This window comes from Artibeus jamaicensis, unplaced genomic scaffold (assembly GCF_021234435.1).
Source record: "Artibeus jamaicensis isolate MK-2021 breed Jamaican fruit bat unplaced genomic scaffold, CSHL_Jam_final contig_452, whole genome shotgun sequence".
NCBI lineage: Eukaryota > Metazoa > Chordata > Mammalia > Chiroptera > Phyllostomidae > Artibeus > Artibeus jamaicensis.
In genome coordinates this window covers 17,113,973-17,130,723 of record NW_026521837.1, presented here as the reverse complement: position 1 = coordinate 17,130,723, position 16,751 = coordinate 17,113,973, and the positions used below count along the sequence as shown (strand labels likewise).

The following is a 16,751-nucleotide window of genomic DNA, read 5'->3' as shown; positions in this document are numbered from 1 at the left end:
ATACTTCGCTGTTTGTCCTACAGCATAATAAAATGAGGCAGCTCACTCAGGTCCAATAAGCAAAGGAGAGGAAAAATAAAATTGTTTGTTGATCACCTGGGGGCAGAAAACCTGGTTAGAATGGTAAGTTCACAGAAAGACCTGATAATCACACACCCTGATGAATGACTGACTAAATTCCCACAGCTGTTTTTCTTGCCTCTGTGTTCTTCATTTACCTCTTGTTTGAATGCCAAATTTAAACACATGCTGAGGACACATGAGGGCTAGTTAATTAGGACTGAATGTGGTGGTGATTCTCAAAGAGGATATTATGAACATAGTCCATTATTTCTGAATTGTTTAATTTTAAGGTGAAACCTTAAATGCCTAGAATTTCTCTACAAATGAGGAGAAAGCATCACACAATGAGGACACCACAGGGAATTTTATTTCCAGAATGTAGTGCAGGCTTTATTTCCAACCAACAGAAGCTCCGAATGACATAATCAGGAAATATGAAGCCTCCAGTCCTCTCCTACACAATGTACTTTTATGGTTTTTAAAAATTGTTTCAGTTCTATTTCCAGGGTTAATAATGCTCCCCCCAGTAAATACTGGCTTGACATGCAGACCCAAAAGTTTGAAGTTCCATAATTATTATGTTAATTATTTGGAACTTACGGTTTTTCAATAGAAAGACCCCTAATCCTGCCTACAATGATTTGTGATGCATAATGCTATCCAAATAATACAAATCATAACCACTATGTGAAAGACAATGAAAAGGCATTCAGTGAAGGAATTCAGACAGAATTGTCATTTCTGATACCAGGAATATACCGTATGTTTCTGACTTGGAAGGAAAACTCGGTACCTACTCATGTAAAGCACAGCTGAGAGACATTTTTAGTGCCTTTATAGTTGGGGGCTTCTGTAAAGGGACCATGAAACACCCTTTCCTGAAGCAAGTGCCTAGAACACTCGAGATTGTGTGTACACACACACACACACACACACACACACACACACATACACACTTCTCATTCCTTTTCATGGGGACATTTACTGCTTCATAATCCCGAGTTAACAAAAGTTGAACTCTAGTCTGTGGTTTTCAAAAGTACCCCAGAAAATATTTAAATTATTCACATTCAATGGTAAAAATTGTAATTGGCTAGAGAAGTTTTGTTTCTTATTTTTATAATAATGTTCATATAGTTCCTAGAGAGTTCTATTAATTAATATCAATATGCTCATTTCCCAGAACCAAGATTTTATCACATTTGTTTATTTTTTGTCTTCCCTCCCTCTTTCTTTTCCTGTCTTCTTTTTTCTTTTTCTTTCACTTCTCTCTTTTTATTTGGTTGTAAAATATTTCAAATGGAATCCAGACTTTATGCTGTTTTATGTCTACATACTAAATGTGCATCTCAAAAATATAGACAATTTATTACATAGCTACGATGTCATTATGAAATCCTTGAAGTTAATAACAATTTCTTAGAATCATCTAATATTTGTTTGGAGGGATTTAACAGGTTAAAAAATATAGTAACCTTAAATTTAGCAGTGAAGAGGGGTTAGGGGAAGGAAATGAGTCCATTCTGGAGTCTCTCAGGAGGACAGCTGGGAGAGTGGTGGTCGGAGGCAGATGGAGGAGGAAGGCAGGCTCTGTGGCCACAGTCTGCTCTAACACAGGATGGGCAACAGAAAGTCTGGCATGATGGCTGGGATTGAGGGGGCCATCAGGCAGCTGAGGGTCCATGATGTCTATTGGAAAATTAGCAGGGAGGGAAGGCAGAGAAAGGAACTGCTTTCTGTCTGGCTTACTTCATCAGCATTTTTATATTAGGATGTAAGGAAGGTGAACTATGTATACCGGACATTGCCCATGACCCTAAAAGCAATATAATTAATACACAAATAATGAAGGTGATGAGAAATTAGCTTTGAATTCTCATATTCTAAGCAGTGTATCAGTATAATGTTTTCTTAACTTCAGACCTGTGAGAGGATTTGCATGTTGAGGAGTTTTATACAATATATCATCCTCCAAAATAACTATCTTTAGATTACACAATAATATCACAAAACGTGTGTCTACAGTGAAGTGATTCCATATTCCCCTCATTATCATGGCCAACATGGTCATTTTAGCCACAATAAAAGTTTTAACAACAAAAAAAGCATGCCATGGAGAAGCTCCTTTATTTTCATTGTAAAGCTTCCCAATCGTATTATCTTTTCTAAAGATCAAAAGACACTTGATTTCATAATGTACATGTGTATTCTTTTTTTAAAGATCTTACTCATTGCCCTGGCTGGTGTGGCTCAATGGGTTGAGTACTGGCCTGCAAACAGAAAGGTCTCATGTTCGATTCCCAGTCAGGGTATATGCCTGGATTACAGGCCAGGTCCCAGTAGGGGGGATTCGAGAGACAAACACACATTGATGTTTCTCTCCCTCTCTTTCTGCTTCCCCTCCCCTCACTCTAAAAATAAATAAATATAATCTTTTTAAAAATATCTTATTAATTTTTAGAGAGAGGGGAAAGGAGGGAGAAATAGAGCGAGAGAAACATCGATATACGAAACATTAATCAGTTGTCTCCTGCATGCCTCCAACCAGGGACCTGGCCTGCAACCTGGGCATGTGCACTGACCAGGAACCAAACTGATGACCTGGCAGTTTGCAGGATGATGCTTAACCCCTGAGCCACATCAGTCAGGGTGATGGTGCTTAAGTGTATTCTAAAGCATGCACATTTTCTTTCTCCTGAAAATGGCAAAAATTTTAACATCAGAAAAGTGAAAAATGTACAATTAATATGAGAACCTTTGCAACAATGGCAAAGGTGATGGATAGAGCCCTGCCTGGAGCAGGGCTTGCTCTCGGGAGGTTTGCCCAATTAGAGACAGGACTTGATCTCTTCCTAAATTTGTATCAAAGGCTAATGGACAGAATTGAAAATCAACATTTCGCAGACACTGATTATCATAAATTGAACTTCTAAAATGCAAAAATAAACCTGAAATTTCAGTCTTAAATCAACAAAATGAAATGTGATTCATTAAAAAAAAAGGCATGTTATTCTCAGGTCGTATTGACCAGGTCATTTTTCCCATGGGAAAATCATTTGTTTTTACAATAATATTTTTTGCATATTTTAAGATCCTTGGGTAACAAACTGTAGTAAACCTTGCTTTGAGGCCTCTAATAGAAAAATGTGTGTGCATGTATGTATATGTGTGCATTTCCATAGGCCAGTCAAATATCCAGTACTTACATTTCCTACTTTGGATAAAGGAAGCTGGAAAATGCACAAAATAAAGATAGGCAAATTTATTCAGTACCTCTATAGACGCATTACAGTCCACCTCCAGATTTGACTGACTTTTATTTACTGCTTGGCAGGGGAGATGAAATTGTGATTAATAATAATGCCATCTATCTTCTCAAACTAGGAACGACTATCAAGGACTCTGGACAAACATCTCCACTGCCCTCATTTACTTCAATAACCACTATGGCTAAAGGTGAAGGTGAGTAATAATGTGTTTTGCCACTATTTTTCCTTTCTATGTGTAATTTGCACACCATAATGTCATATATCATATTGTATATTCTTTTAAAGTACAGAATTCAGTGTTTTTAGTATATTCACAAGATTGTATAACCATCAGCGCTATCCAATTTCAGAATATTTTCATCACCCCAGAAAGAAGCCCTGTACTTGTTAATAGTCACTTGCTACTCTCAGCTTCCCTTAGCTCCTGGCATCCACTTTCTGTCTCTATAGATTTGCCTATTCTAGAAATTTCATATAAATAGAACCACATGATCTATGACCTTTTGTGTCTTGCTTCTTTCACTTAGTATAATGCTCTTAGGTTCATCCATGCTGTAGCATGTTTCTGTAGTCCATTCTTTTCTATGACAATAATATTTCACTATATGGATTACTAACTAAATTTCATTGATCTATTTATTCATTGGTGGACATTTGGGCTGTTTCTACATTTTGGCTCTTATAAATAATTCTGCTAAGAACATTTGTTTACCAGTTTTTGTGTGACCATGTATTTTCATTTCTCTTGGGTGTATACCTTGAAATGCTGAGTTACTATGTAGTAACTCTATGTCTAAATTCTTAAAGAACTGATTTCCAGAAGAGCTGCGTTGTATTACATTTCCACCAGAAATGTATGAGAGTAAAAATTTTCTATTTTCTAACCAATACTTGTTGTCTGTCTTTTTCATCATATCCATTCCAGGGATTGTGAAATGGCATCTCTTTGACTAATGAGATAATGACTAGCTAGCCTCATGACTAATGATGTTGAGTTAATACTCATTGACTATTGTATATCTTCTTTGGGGAAATGTTTTTTTAAGCCCTTGCCCATTTTTCAAAATTGAACTATTTGCCTTTTTATTGTTGGGTTGTAAAGGTTTTTTATATATTTTGAATTAGATTCCATTGGGTAGGTAATTTTCAAATTCATTCACCCATTCTAAAGGTTATCTTTTCATTTTCTTGGTGGTATCCTTCAAAGAATTAAAATCTCTAATTTTGATGAAGCAAAATTTATATTTTCTTCTGTCATGTAGAGTAAGCAAAACTTTACCCATCTTAGGTTTTCAGCTGGGGACTTAGCAAAAAAACTTATAACCAAAAAGAAAAAAAAACAGTTTATTAACACATGCAGTGCACATCATGTGAGAAACTTAGAACGAAAAGTAACTCAGAACAGCAGCTTAGAATTCAGCTTATATACCATCTTCAACAACAACAACAAAAAAACCCAATAAATCTGTAAAAAGAAAAAAGATAAAGGAAAATAGAGAATGACAGGACAAAGAAAAATGGTTAAGCCTCTCTAGGGTGGCAGACTGAGGGAAGGTAAATATATGAAAGGAAACTTAATGGACTAAGTTTTGTTTGCAAATTCCTCTGGTGCCTTCTCTGGGCTGATAAAGGTTTGTCTCCATAAAAGAATATATATCCTGCCTTTAGGCAGAAAAGGAAAAGCTTTTCCTGCATTTGCTGTTTCTTAATTGCCTTCAGCTTAAACTTTTGTCCAAGACACATAGTTTGGGATGACACTCTAGTTTTCTTCAGTCACTTGTGCAGTAGGGTCTAATCTAAGAAACCATTGCTCAACTCAAGTCACAAGAGTTACACCAATGTATTTTTCTGAGGATTTTATAGTTTGGGGTCTTACATTTAAGTTTTTGATTTTGTATAGGATGTAAGGTAGAAGTTTGGCTTCCTTCTTTCACATGTAATTATGTGTTTGTCCTAACACCATTTTTTGAAAAGACTATTATTTCCTGATTTGAATTGTCTTGTCACTCTTAATGAAAATCAATAGGCTATAAATGCATGGGTGTTTTTCTGGACTTCCAAATTTATTCCACTTATCTTTATGTCTATCCTTGTCCAGCATTAGACACTCTTAATTACCATAATTTTGCATTAAGTTATGAAATGAGTGCTCCAACATTTTTCTTCTTTTTCAAGATTGTTTTGGCTATTCTGAATCACTTGATTTTTCATATAAATTTTAGAGTCAATTTGCCAATTTCTTCAAGAAGTCAACTGAGATTGTGATAGGGATTACATTGAATCCGTTTGGGCAGATCGTTTTGGGAAATGTTGGCATTTTAACAGCCTTAATTCTTCCAATCCATGAATATGGTGTTTTTCCATTTATTTAGGTTTTTTTCAAATTTCTTTTGGTAATGTTTACAGTTTTCAGTATCAAAGGCTTGTCCTTCTTTTGTTCAATTTATTTCTAATATTCCATTCATTGTGATGATGTTGTAAGTGGAATCGCTTTATTAATTTCATTTTGGATTGTTCATTGCTACTATAGAATTTATTTTCAAATAGTAAAAATGTATCCTGCCATCTTATTGGGCTCATTTATTGGTTCCAATTTGTGCATGTGTTGTGTGGGGGGGTCCCCTAGGATTTTCTATATCCAAGAGTCATCTGCAATTAGAGACAATTTTACTTCTTCATTTCTAATCTGGGTGATTTTTATCTTATTTTCTTGCCTATCTGCCCTGGCTAGAACCTTCAATACAACCTTGAATGGAAGTGGTGAGAGGAGGTATCTTTGTTTTGTTCCTAATTATTAGGAGATGCCTTTAGTCTTTAATCATTACGTATGATGTTACTGTGGGTTTTTCACAGATGTCCTTTATCAGGCTGAGGAAATACTCTTCTATTAGCAGTTGGTTGAGTGTTCTTATAAGATGTTGGACTGTGTCATATATGTCCTCCTACTATATTGAGATTATAATGTGATTTTTCTCTCTCTCATTTTAATATGACATATAATATTGCTTTCTGTATGCTGAAATCAATTCCTGGATAAATCCCAGGTGGTCATTGCATATAATGTTTTTTATATGTATATAGCTGGATATGACATGTTATTTTGTGAATATTTTTGTGCCTACACTTATGAGATTTAGGTTGGTAGCTTTGTGGGGGATTTTCTTGTGATGTTTTTGTCTGATTTTGGTATGAGGTTAGTACTAGCCTCATGGAATGAATTGGGAAGTATTCCCTTCTCTACCAATTTTTGGAAGCATTTATGAAGAGTTATTCTTTAGCCCTGGCTGGTATAGAGTGGATTGGAGGTGTTTAGGGGGGGGAGTGAGGCATATTGTTTTCTTCTTTCTTTCCTTAAGATAATTTTTTAAAAAAAAAAAAAAAGTATTTACATTTGTCAGAATTTACCAGTAAAACTATCTGGTCCTTGTATTTTATTTGTGAAAAAAGTTTGTATCTCAACCTTTGTATCTATTATAGGTCTATTTAGACTTTCTATTATTTCTTGACTTACTTGTCTAGTTGTTGATTTGCTAAGAATTTGTCCATTTACTAGCTTCTTTAATTTGTTGGCACACAATTGTTCATAGCATTGCCTTATAATCCTTCTTATTTCTGTTAAGATGGTAGTAATGTCTTCTCTTTAATTCATTATTTTAGTAATCTGTGTCCTCTTTTTTGTCAGTCTAACTAAAAGTTTATTGACTTGTTTGATCTTTAAAAAATAACTTGATTTCATTGATTTCTCTATTACTTTTATTATACTTCCTTCCTCTCTAATCTTTTATTATTTCTTTCCTTTTGCTCCCATTAGGTTTAGTTTGCTCTTCTATTTCCAAATTCTTAAGTTAGAAGGTTAGTATATTAATTTAAAATCATCTTTCTTCTTTAATAATTGTTGGTTTACACCAATAAATTTCCCTCTCAGGCTATTTTTGCTACATCCCATACATTTCCATATACTACATATTCATGTTCATTCATCTCAAAGTGTTTTCTAATATTCCTTGTAATTTAATTATTGACCAATTTGTTTTTTAGGGTTACATTGTTTAACATCTACATATTTATTAATTCTTCCCTACTAAGTTTTTTAAAAATATTTTTCTGTGCATTTACTGTCTATCAGAGGTTACTCTCCTTAAGCATTTAATTTTAAAATTAAGTTGAATTTAATGAAAAGTAAATGGTATAGAGACTATTCTAAAGAATATTATGGGTATCCTTTTCTCTTTAGGCAGAGCATAATAAGCCTGACTTGCAAGTGCTTTGCAATTTGTTTTTAAATACTATTTTTAAAATAGTGCATTTGACTTTCATCTTAAAAAAGGTATTATCATTTTTAAGTTGGTTTAATATTATTACTTAAATATTATTATTTAAAGACATGAATATGGGTTTCAGAAAGGTTAACTGGCATAACAGTTTTTTAAAAAACAAATTTTATAATAACAATTTTGAATTTGAAACTTGGTCCTTTAACTTCAAAATTTTCTGTCTAATTAGGAAATTCATAACCAACTATTTCTTAATGAATTGATATTATTTTAATCTGAATTCATCACTTGGTTATTAAATAGTGATCCCTTCAGATATTAATAAGACTCACATAGCTTTTCTTTTCCCCCCTCCACAAAGTGGTCACCAAATTCTGTAAATATTTGTTTGTTTCTTTCTGTTTTGGGTACATGCTCTACTTTTTCCCTGCTTTCAAGCCATCCCTTTGAAGACATTGCCAGCCTGCTATGGATGATCAGTTCTTTTAAGTTACTGCTTGAAGTGCAAGCAACTTAACATGTACATACAATAACAACTTGTTGGAATTGTATTTACGAAAGAGTAAGTCCAGACGAAAGGTCATGTTCTTGAGCATTGTGTAGAGACACTATTCACACATGGATTTCACAGTAACAATAGATCTTGTTGTTTCTGTCTACTCTGATGCTCTTCCTCTTACTTTTAGTGTGGAATGGCAAGGTTATCACTGTGGAGCCTCATTATTGAATAACACAGTTGCTGTCTATTTTTTTTTAATTGGCAGAAACATATCCACAGAAAATCTTATTAGTAAGTATAGAATGCCAATGTATCAAACAAATAGAAGTTGAATTGCTCAATTTCAAACAGTTTGGTGGTGGTGTTGGTAGATGAGCAGGGTGGACTTTTGCCCATTATTGCCTCGTAACCACAAAAGGTAGTCTATTTGACTTCCCCACTGAGCCCTTAAGGCTACAGTGGTAGTACAATTAAAAATTACTGAAATAAGATTTATGTTTATTTAAATTCCATTCACAGTAAAAAAATGTATGAGAGAGGACACTCAAAAAAGAGTTATCTTCTGGAGGATGGGACCCTTGTAGTACAGGCATCTCCCACTAGGTTAGTGCTCTAGGAACCCATCTGTATCAGTGAACCAGCTGGCACTGTTGTGAGAGGCTGTGTTTAGCTTCAGTGAAAAATTTTTTTGAAGACTCTTTTAGTGTGCTTGTCTATTTCACGATGGGTGATTTACGGGCACCCCTGTCCACACCACGTTGGGTGTTCAGCAGTTTTGCACCCAAAACCACATGACCCCCATACCCCACCCTTTCTATTCACCTGATCTTGCTCTGAGCAACTTTCTTCATTTCCCTCAATGAAAAAAGTCTTCAAAGGGAAATGTTTTTCCTATGTAGAAGAGACCAAAAAAAGAAAGAAAGAAAGCTGGCAGAAGCTCTAAAAGGCATCAAAATTGATGAGTTCAAAAACTGTTTTGAGCAGAGGGAAAAATGTCTCAATATGTGTATTGCATCTGATGGAGAGTACTTTGAAGGTGACTAAAGTGTAACCATGTAAGAATAAATAAATATAAAGTTCTTAAAATAAATCCCATATTTTGGGGTCCTCCCTCATATTCTATAATCAGGAAACAGAGCAATTCTTTTTCATCACCACCAACTGCAAAGTACTCCACTGTGCAATCGTTGTGAACCACAGTTTTCAAAAGAGCAACTCAAACATTCTAGAAACTTTTAATGTCCCTATAAGCATCATTGGTATTATTTGCTGATATGTAAAAACTTGTAGGTAAATAGGACCATTAGATAAGAGAAAATAAAAGAGAAGCTCCTACCAATATATTCCCTGGCTCCAAAATTAAAATAAATTTTAAGGAAGTAGAAAGTCAACATCTACTCATTAGTGAAGTCTATAAGGAAGAGCAAAGATTTGAAAAAGAATCCCGAATTAGTAGGTACCTGTGAAGTCACAAGACTACTCCAATACATCTGATTTCTGGGTTACATATGCAAATAGCACCTCTAAGTACAACTTTATTAACTGGCCTAGGTTCCATCCCAAATTCCTATATGAACTTACTTTCATAAACTGGGTTAGATGATGGACAGAACTGAGAACACCTAAACACCTGTTAGCAATGCCTCAGTGGCAGGGAGCCCTGCAGTGGTCTGTTCTGGCTTCCTTGCCTTGAGGTTATACTTAGATCCTAAGTGGTCTTACAAGAGGGAGGACAGTAAGCCATGAACTTAACCCCCATGTAAATGATATAGAAAAGAAAAAATATAAAATTTACATTAAAATAAAACTCTTCTGGTCTCCCACCAGAAGCTACAGTTTTTTAATTTTACCTACATTTCTCTAACAGCACTATTTTGTTTTCTCCAAAAACTGAAATTCTTCTATAGCCCGGTGCTGTAGAAAAGAAGGACTAAAGAAGGTGTGGTCTTAAATTCTTGAATCGCTCCTTTGGCCTACACTCCTTCACATCTCTTTTATTATTTTTTTTCTCTTTGGCTTAACGTTTAAACTTACCTATAGTCTGGGGCATTGATTTTCACTTCAAGAAAGGAGATCAAGAGAATCTAACCTAAACCTTAGGAAGCTTCTTTTCCAAGTCTTTAGCATGCTTTGACTCATCTCCCTGGACCATCAGTACACACAGTTAGGCTCCTCAGTCTTTTTATGAGTGGTTCTTTAATATTACCCCAAAAGTCAGTGAAATGAATCTGGACATTAATTTAGTTAATTTATCGTGGACTACCCATGCTGTCATGGGGACAGAATTTCTGGGGAATACTAATCCATAAAGTGATCCCTGAAAATGTAGGTTCTTGGGAAATTACTTAAGAAAATACTCTCCCCTGGGGTTTTACAATGCACACTAACACTTTTTTAAATCTTAGTAATTTTACCACAGACTTTTTTTAATCTATACATCTTCAAATAATTTGACTATAAAAATTACTATAATTTAAATCATATAATTTCAGAAGACTAAAGCTGCTTAATTCTCTTCCCTGAGGAGTTTAACTCCATAATCCCTCGCTTTCAAGTCAATCTGTTGTAAATACACTTTAAACTTCTAATGTAACTAATGTTTATACTTACAGCTTCCTCCCCAAACTGTAATCTCCCAAAATACACAGGATGAATCCCATATTAATATTTTCAAGACAATTATAAAGTAGCCTCAATCCCTTTCTCTGCACTTATATACTTCAGTATTAATGTGTATCTCTCAAGTATCTCTTATGCTAGATTTTCCTTATTCCAATTCAAATGTAAATTAATTTTTTTTAATATTTTGTCTTGCATACATTTCAGCTAAAACGAAGTTCTTAGAATCATGCAGCATGAATTTAAAAAACATGAATCCTAAAACTAAAGCCAAAATTATCTCAATGTTGCAATAAAAATTAATATTTCTCAACTAAAATAATGTTTGTCAAATCTAATACATATATTATTACCTTGATTTACAGTGCAATGTGAACCTGGAATTTTTAAAACATGCAATACTCATCTATTTAGTCAGGGACACTGACCCCTTTTTCCCTAGATTGTCAAGTTAAAAAAATGACAACAGCCAACAAAACAATAGCCATAAAGTGGGAATGAATCAAAATTATATATATTTTTGTCAGATAGAAAAATGTATTTTTGGTGTGCCACAGAATTTTGGGGATTAGTTCATGTGTGTCATGAGATTTAAAAAAAGGTTAAAAATTGCTGCTGTAAACCAAAGCAGATACATAGTGGTATCTGGGGAGAAATGGCCAGATTGAAAAAAAATGGCCAGATGGAAAACAAAGCAAACCATATAAGTATGGAGAATAGCTTTAAGATTGGCTTTTTTCTTTCTCTGAGGTGACAGTCACTTTTTGGCAAGAGTTCAGAATCTTCTATGTGTGAACGCATAATGCAATTAAAAGAATTTTTCCAACAAGACATTAATACAAGGCTATGATTCTTATATATTAATATGTGTCAGTCACTCATTTTCCCCCTCTCCTGAGACTAGGAGTTGAAACATATTACTGTACTAGTAAAATTTACAACTCTGGCAGCATTATTCTCTATATCTTTTCTTTTTTTTTAAATTTTTATTTAGTTATTTTTCAAATACATTTTTTGTCTATTTCTCCCATCCCAGCCCCCCCACCCTGTCTCTCCCCTCTCTCCCATTCCCTTCCCCCAGTCTATATCTTTTCTTCTCATCATTGTAGGTCCACCATGGATATTTAAAAATATTTTGATTGCCTTTAAAGCATTCGAGATTCTTTCCATTGCCTAAGGAAGCATTTAAGATTCCTTCCATTGCCTGACTGTATCACTGACAGCCTCTCATGAAGTTGGTGTGGACTCTAAGTCTACTCATTTGTGAAGCGTATTCCATATTAATAATAGGTAGTTCTCTAAGCAAGATCTTTGGTGTTGCATCCTCAGTCAGCTCTTCCATTATCCTACTCTTTGCTTTGTATTTTTCTCATCTAGCAGCTCCTCACATCTTTCTTACCTATATATTCTCTTTCTAGTGCCAAGATTGTTGAGTCTACTTTATACTATGAAATTTGTTAGATAGTTAGGGTATCCTTTTCATGTGTTCGAATTTTAGTTTAACAGAAGAATTATTCTCCAAAGATTTCTGAAGAGAATCTCCTGTGCCAATGTTTTCCAAGCTTTTAAAAAATTTTTAGTGAGAAGCAAAATCTTTACCCCTATCTTGGGTCTCTATCCTCAAGTGCTAAGTTTCTGCACCTTGGGTGACCTTCCCACTTCCATGCTATCACAGACACCAGTTTTTGCCCTCCTGCTACAAAAAGACTTATCTTTACTTTCTCAAGTATTTCCCTCTCAGTTGAGTGCTTTATGATGTCTCTGAAGTTTATGCCCATTGCTGCTTATCCTTTCTCATATGCAGTGTTAATGATGTAACTTATGTTTGAATTTATTTTACCTTTGTTTGCATGCCAGTTCCTGAAGGCTTTTTGTGTATAGACTTATTTACCCACGGCCTGTGAAGTTTTCTTGCAAATTATTATTTTCTCTAGAATAAATCTCTCAACAGCGCTAAGGGTTTGCATTACACAATAGGTATTTATGCTATAGAATGGAAACTGGCATTTCTGGAAGGCCCCAGCAATTCTAGGTTCCAACCTACTTGGATAAAAATCTATTAAATCACTTTCTCCCCATTTCTGGCCAACATCCTATCTACTTAACACTAAGCATTCACCAACCAGCACACATGTTTTTCTTTATTAACCCAATGTTAGTAAAATGGCTGAAGAGCATTAATCACTTTGTTTTTATAAGATGTGTTGTTTCAAGTAGACTTATTCCTATGTTATTTTTGAAAGCTCAGCTTATTTTTGTTGTTAATTTTCCTTTTAAAAATAAACAAAGTATAATTAAAAGATTATTTTATATATCCCGTGATCCTTCTCCTTAGGGCTAGTATGCCTACCTAAAAATTATTTATTTCTCATACAGCATGGGAACCATGGTACTATATTCAACTGTCACTGCTTCCCCTTTCTAGAGCAGTTGAATGATTAATTTTAGCATCACAAAAACTTGGATGCATGTTCTGGCTCTCTCCTGCTACAAGTTATGAGAATGTGGGGAAATTATTTAACTTTACTGAGTTTTTTTAATGTATTTCACTGATTATGCTATTACAGGTGTCCCATTTATTTTGCTCCCTTTACTCCCTTCCACCCTGCACCCCCACCCACTAGCATTCCTCCCTCTTAGTTCATGTTCATGGGTCATACATATAAGTTGTTTGGCTTCTCCATTTCCCATACTTTTCATAACCTCTCCCTGTCTATTTTATGGCTACCATTTATGCTTCTTATTCCCTGTACCTTTTCCCCTATTCTCTCCACTTCCCCACCCCTCTGATAACCCTCCATGTGATCTCCATTTCTATGATTCTGTTTCTGTTCTGATTGTTTGCTTACTTTGTTTTTTAAGGTTCAGTTGCTGATAGTTGTATGTTTGTTTTCATTTTACTATTCATAGTTTTGATCATCTTCTTTTTCTTTGATAAGTCCCTTTAACATTTCATATAATAAGGGTTTGGTGATGATGAACTCCTTGAACTTGACCTTATCTGGGAAGCACTTTATCTGCCCTTCCTTCTGAATAATAGCTTTGCTGGATAGAGTAATTTTGGATGTAGCTCCTTGCCTTTCATGACTTCAAATGCTTTTTTCCAGTCCCTTCTTGCCTTGTAAGGTTTCTTCTGAGATCAGCTGATAGTCTTATGGGAACTCCTTTGTAAGTAACTGTCTCTTTTTCTCTTGCTGCCTTTAATATTCTCTCCTTATCTTTAATCCTGGGTAATGTAATTATGATGTGCCTTGGTGTATGCTTCCTTGGGCCCAACTTGTTTGGGACTCTCTAAGCTTCTAGGACTTCCTGTAAGTCTATTTTCCTTTGTGAGATTGGTGAAGATCTCTCTCATTTTTTCTAAGTTTTAATTTTTTTTCTCTTTCTTTTCTCCTTCTGGCACCCCTATGATTCAGATATTGGAACTTTTAAAGTTGTGCCAGAGGTACAAGTTTATTTGTACCTCTGGCTCTCCTCATTTTTTTTTAAATTCTTTATTCTTCATTCTGTTCCTGTTGAATGTTTATTTCCTCCTTCTGCTTCAAATTGTTGATTTGAATCCTGGTTTCCTTTTCTTCACTGTTGGTTCCCTGTATATTTTTCTTTATTTCACTTTGCATAGCCTTCACTTTTCCCTCTATTTTGTGACACTACTCGACCATTTCTGTGAACATCCTGATTACCAGTGTTTTGAACTGTGCATCTGATAGGTTGGCTATCTGTTCATTGTTGAGTTCTATATTTGGAGCTTTGATATGTTCTTTCATCTGGGCCACATTTTTTGTCTGGACTCATCTGTTACATAGTAAGGTATGGAGCCTTAGGAATCCACCATGTGGGCAACCCACAAGGCTGCATTGTGGTGCTGTACGAGGGGGAGGGGTCCAAGAGGGAACGCAACTCGCTTGGCTGTGACCTGGTTTTCAGTCACTTCCTCCACTACCCACAAGCAAAGTGGGCCCTTCTGGCACTGATTTCTGGGTGGGTGGGTTTGTGTTTTTTCTAGGACCCTGTGGGTCTCTCCAACAAACTCTCCTGTGAGCCTGGGATTTTCTTCCTTTGCCTCAACCCCCACAGGTTTTTACAGTAAGAGGTTTTGAGGCTTTATTTACCCACACTGAAACCTTGGGTTGTGCAGTTTGTCTTGCTCCACAGTTGTTCTTCCTGGTTTAACCACCTGCAAATGTGGCAGTTCCCAGTCCACTGCCACTTCACCTGCCAGGTCCCCCAGGCACGTCTTTGCCATGCGTCCTCTCCACCTCAGCTATCCAGTCTGAGTAAATGTTTCTTCTTTAACTCCTTAGTTTTATCAGACTTCCATGCAGTTCAATTTTCTGGCAGTTCTGGTTACTTTTTGCTTTTAAATTGCCATTGTCCTTCTTTTGGTTGTGGGAAGATGTAAAGTGCATCTATTTATACCTCCATGTTGGCTAGAAGTCTTTTCTGAGATTTTTAGATGAAATTATTATCATAATTATTATTTTACTCATAGGATTACTATTATACTTAAATGAGGTAACCTATTGCAAACATATAGGAGAGTCTAATGTGCCTCTTAGTTTTAACTGGATCACTAAAATGTAGGCATGAAATGTTCAATTTCTAAATCTTGATCAGATGACTTTCAGTAATTAATCCTTAAGTTGTAACTGGATGTTAATATGAATACTAGTGAGACTGTTTGGTGGTGGTTGATTATACCTCTGATGGCAGTTGATTCTTTTTACATAATTAGGAGCTACGACCAATGATGTCATGACAGAAGACTCGACCACCGCGACTGTAACAGTGAGAAATATTTCACTTCCAAGTACTGTTTCAACATTACAATGTGCTCAAGACAAAAGTAAGTATAAGAATTTGTGCTGAAATGTTAAACTAGTGTGTTAGATAGAATTAGACGCAGAATGTTTTTCTAGACCACTGCTACTGAAGAGTCATGCTTTCCCCAAATTCTCTCCTAGTCTCACCCTTTGGCAGTGTTGGTTTGTACAGTGATACTCTACCCCTCCATAGCCACAAATGACTGGGTGCCAATGAAGATCAAATTCAAGGGTGGGCAGTCACCTGTGGTATCTGGCACATAAAAAATGTGAACTTAGCCTACAAATTAGACAATTTTGATAAGTGGAAAAATTCTTTAGAAACAACAAATTGCTAAAACTGACTCAAGATGATAGGAAATCTGAAAAGACCTAAAACATCTATAGATACTGCATTAGAAATTTTAAATTGTTCCATGAAGCAAATTCCATACAGGATGGGTCCACATGTAAATTCTATAAATTATTTCCAAAAGAAATTAAACAATTCTTTTCAAATTCTTTCATGAAGTAGAAGAGGGAAAAGTATATAAGTAAATATCTGGGCCAGTATTACATTACTACCAAAGTTAGGAAAGAATAAAAAGGAAAAGCAAGTTAAGAAAACTGCAGCCAAATCCCTCATAACTATAGATTTAAATATCCTTAATAAAATATTAGCAAACCAAATTTAATAACATATTAAAAAGGGGTATAAAATTATGATTAAAGGGGATTTATCCAGGAATGCAAGCTTGGTTTAGCATATGAAAATCAAATAATATAATATACCATATTAGTAGAATCAGTAGGTATAAAAAATATTGACAATATTTAACAAATGCTAATAATTAAAACTCTCATGAAATAAGAAATAAATTGCCCTGGCTGGTGTAGCTCAGTGGATTGAGCGCGGGCCTGTGAACCACATGATTGCAGTTCAATTCCCAGTCAGGGCACATGCTTGGGTTGCAGGCCAGTTCCCAGCAGGGGACTCGTGAGAGGCAACCATACATTAATATTTCTCTCCCTCTCTCCTTCCCTTCCTCTCTAAAGATAAATAAATAAAATCTTTAAAAAAATAAGAAATAAATTGATGCTTTCTCAAACTTGATAAAAGACATCAATGAAAAATATACAGCAAACACCATACTTAATAGTGAAAAAACTTAATGTTTTTCTCTTAAGACCTGGAACATAGCAAAGATATCCATTGTCACTATTT

At 35.1% G+C, this 16,751-nt stretch overlaps 1 protein-coding gene across 2 annotated transcripts in view; it reads left to right on the top strand.

The window, feature by feature from the left end:
* The window catches only part of EMCN (endomucin), an 89,452-nt gene that overhangs the window by 30,968 nt on the left and 41,733 nt on the right, over positions 1-16,751 (top strand). For both annotated transcript variants that reach the window (XM_037151929.2, XM_037151930.2), the window contains exons 3-4: positions 3,448-3,525; positions 15,460-15,570. In XM_037151929.2, the coding sequence (XP_037007824.2) occupies positions 3,448-3,525; positions 15,460-15,570 (189 nt within the window). The remainder of the gene's footprint in view (positions 1-3,447; positions 3,526-15,459; positions 15,571-16,751) is intronic.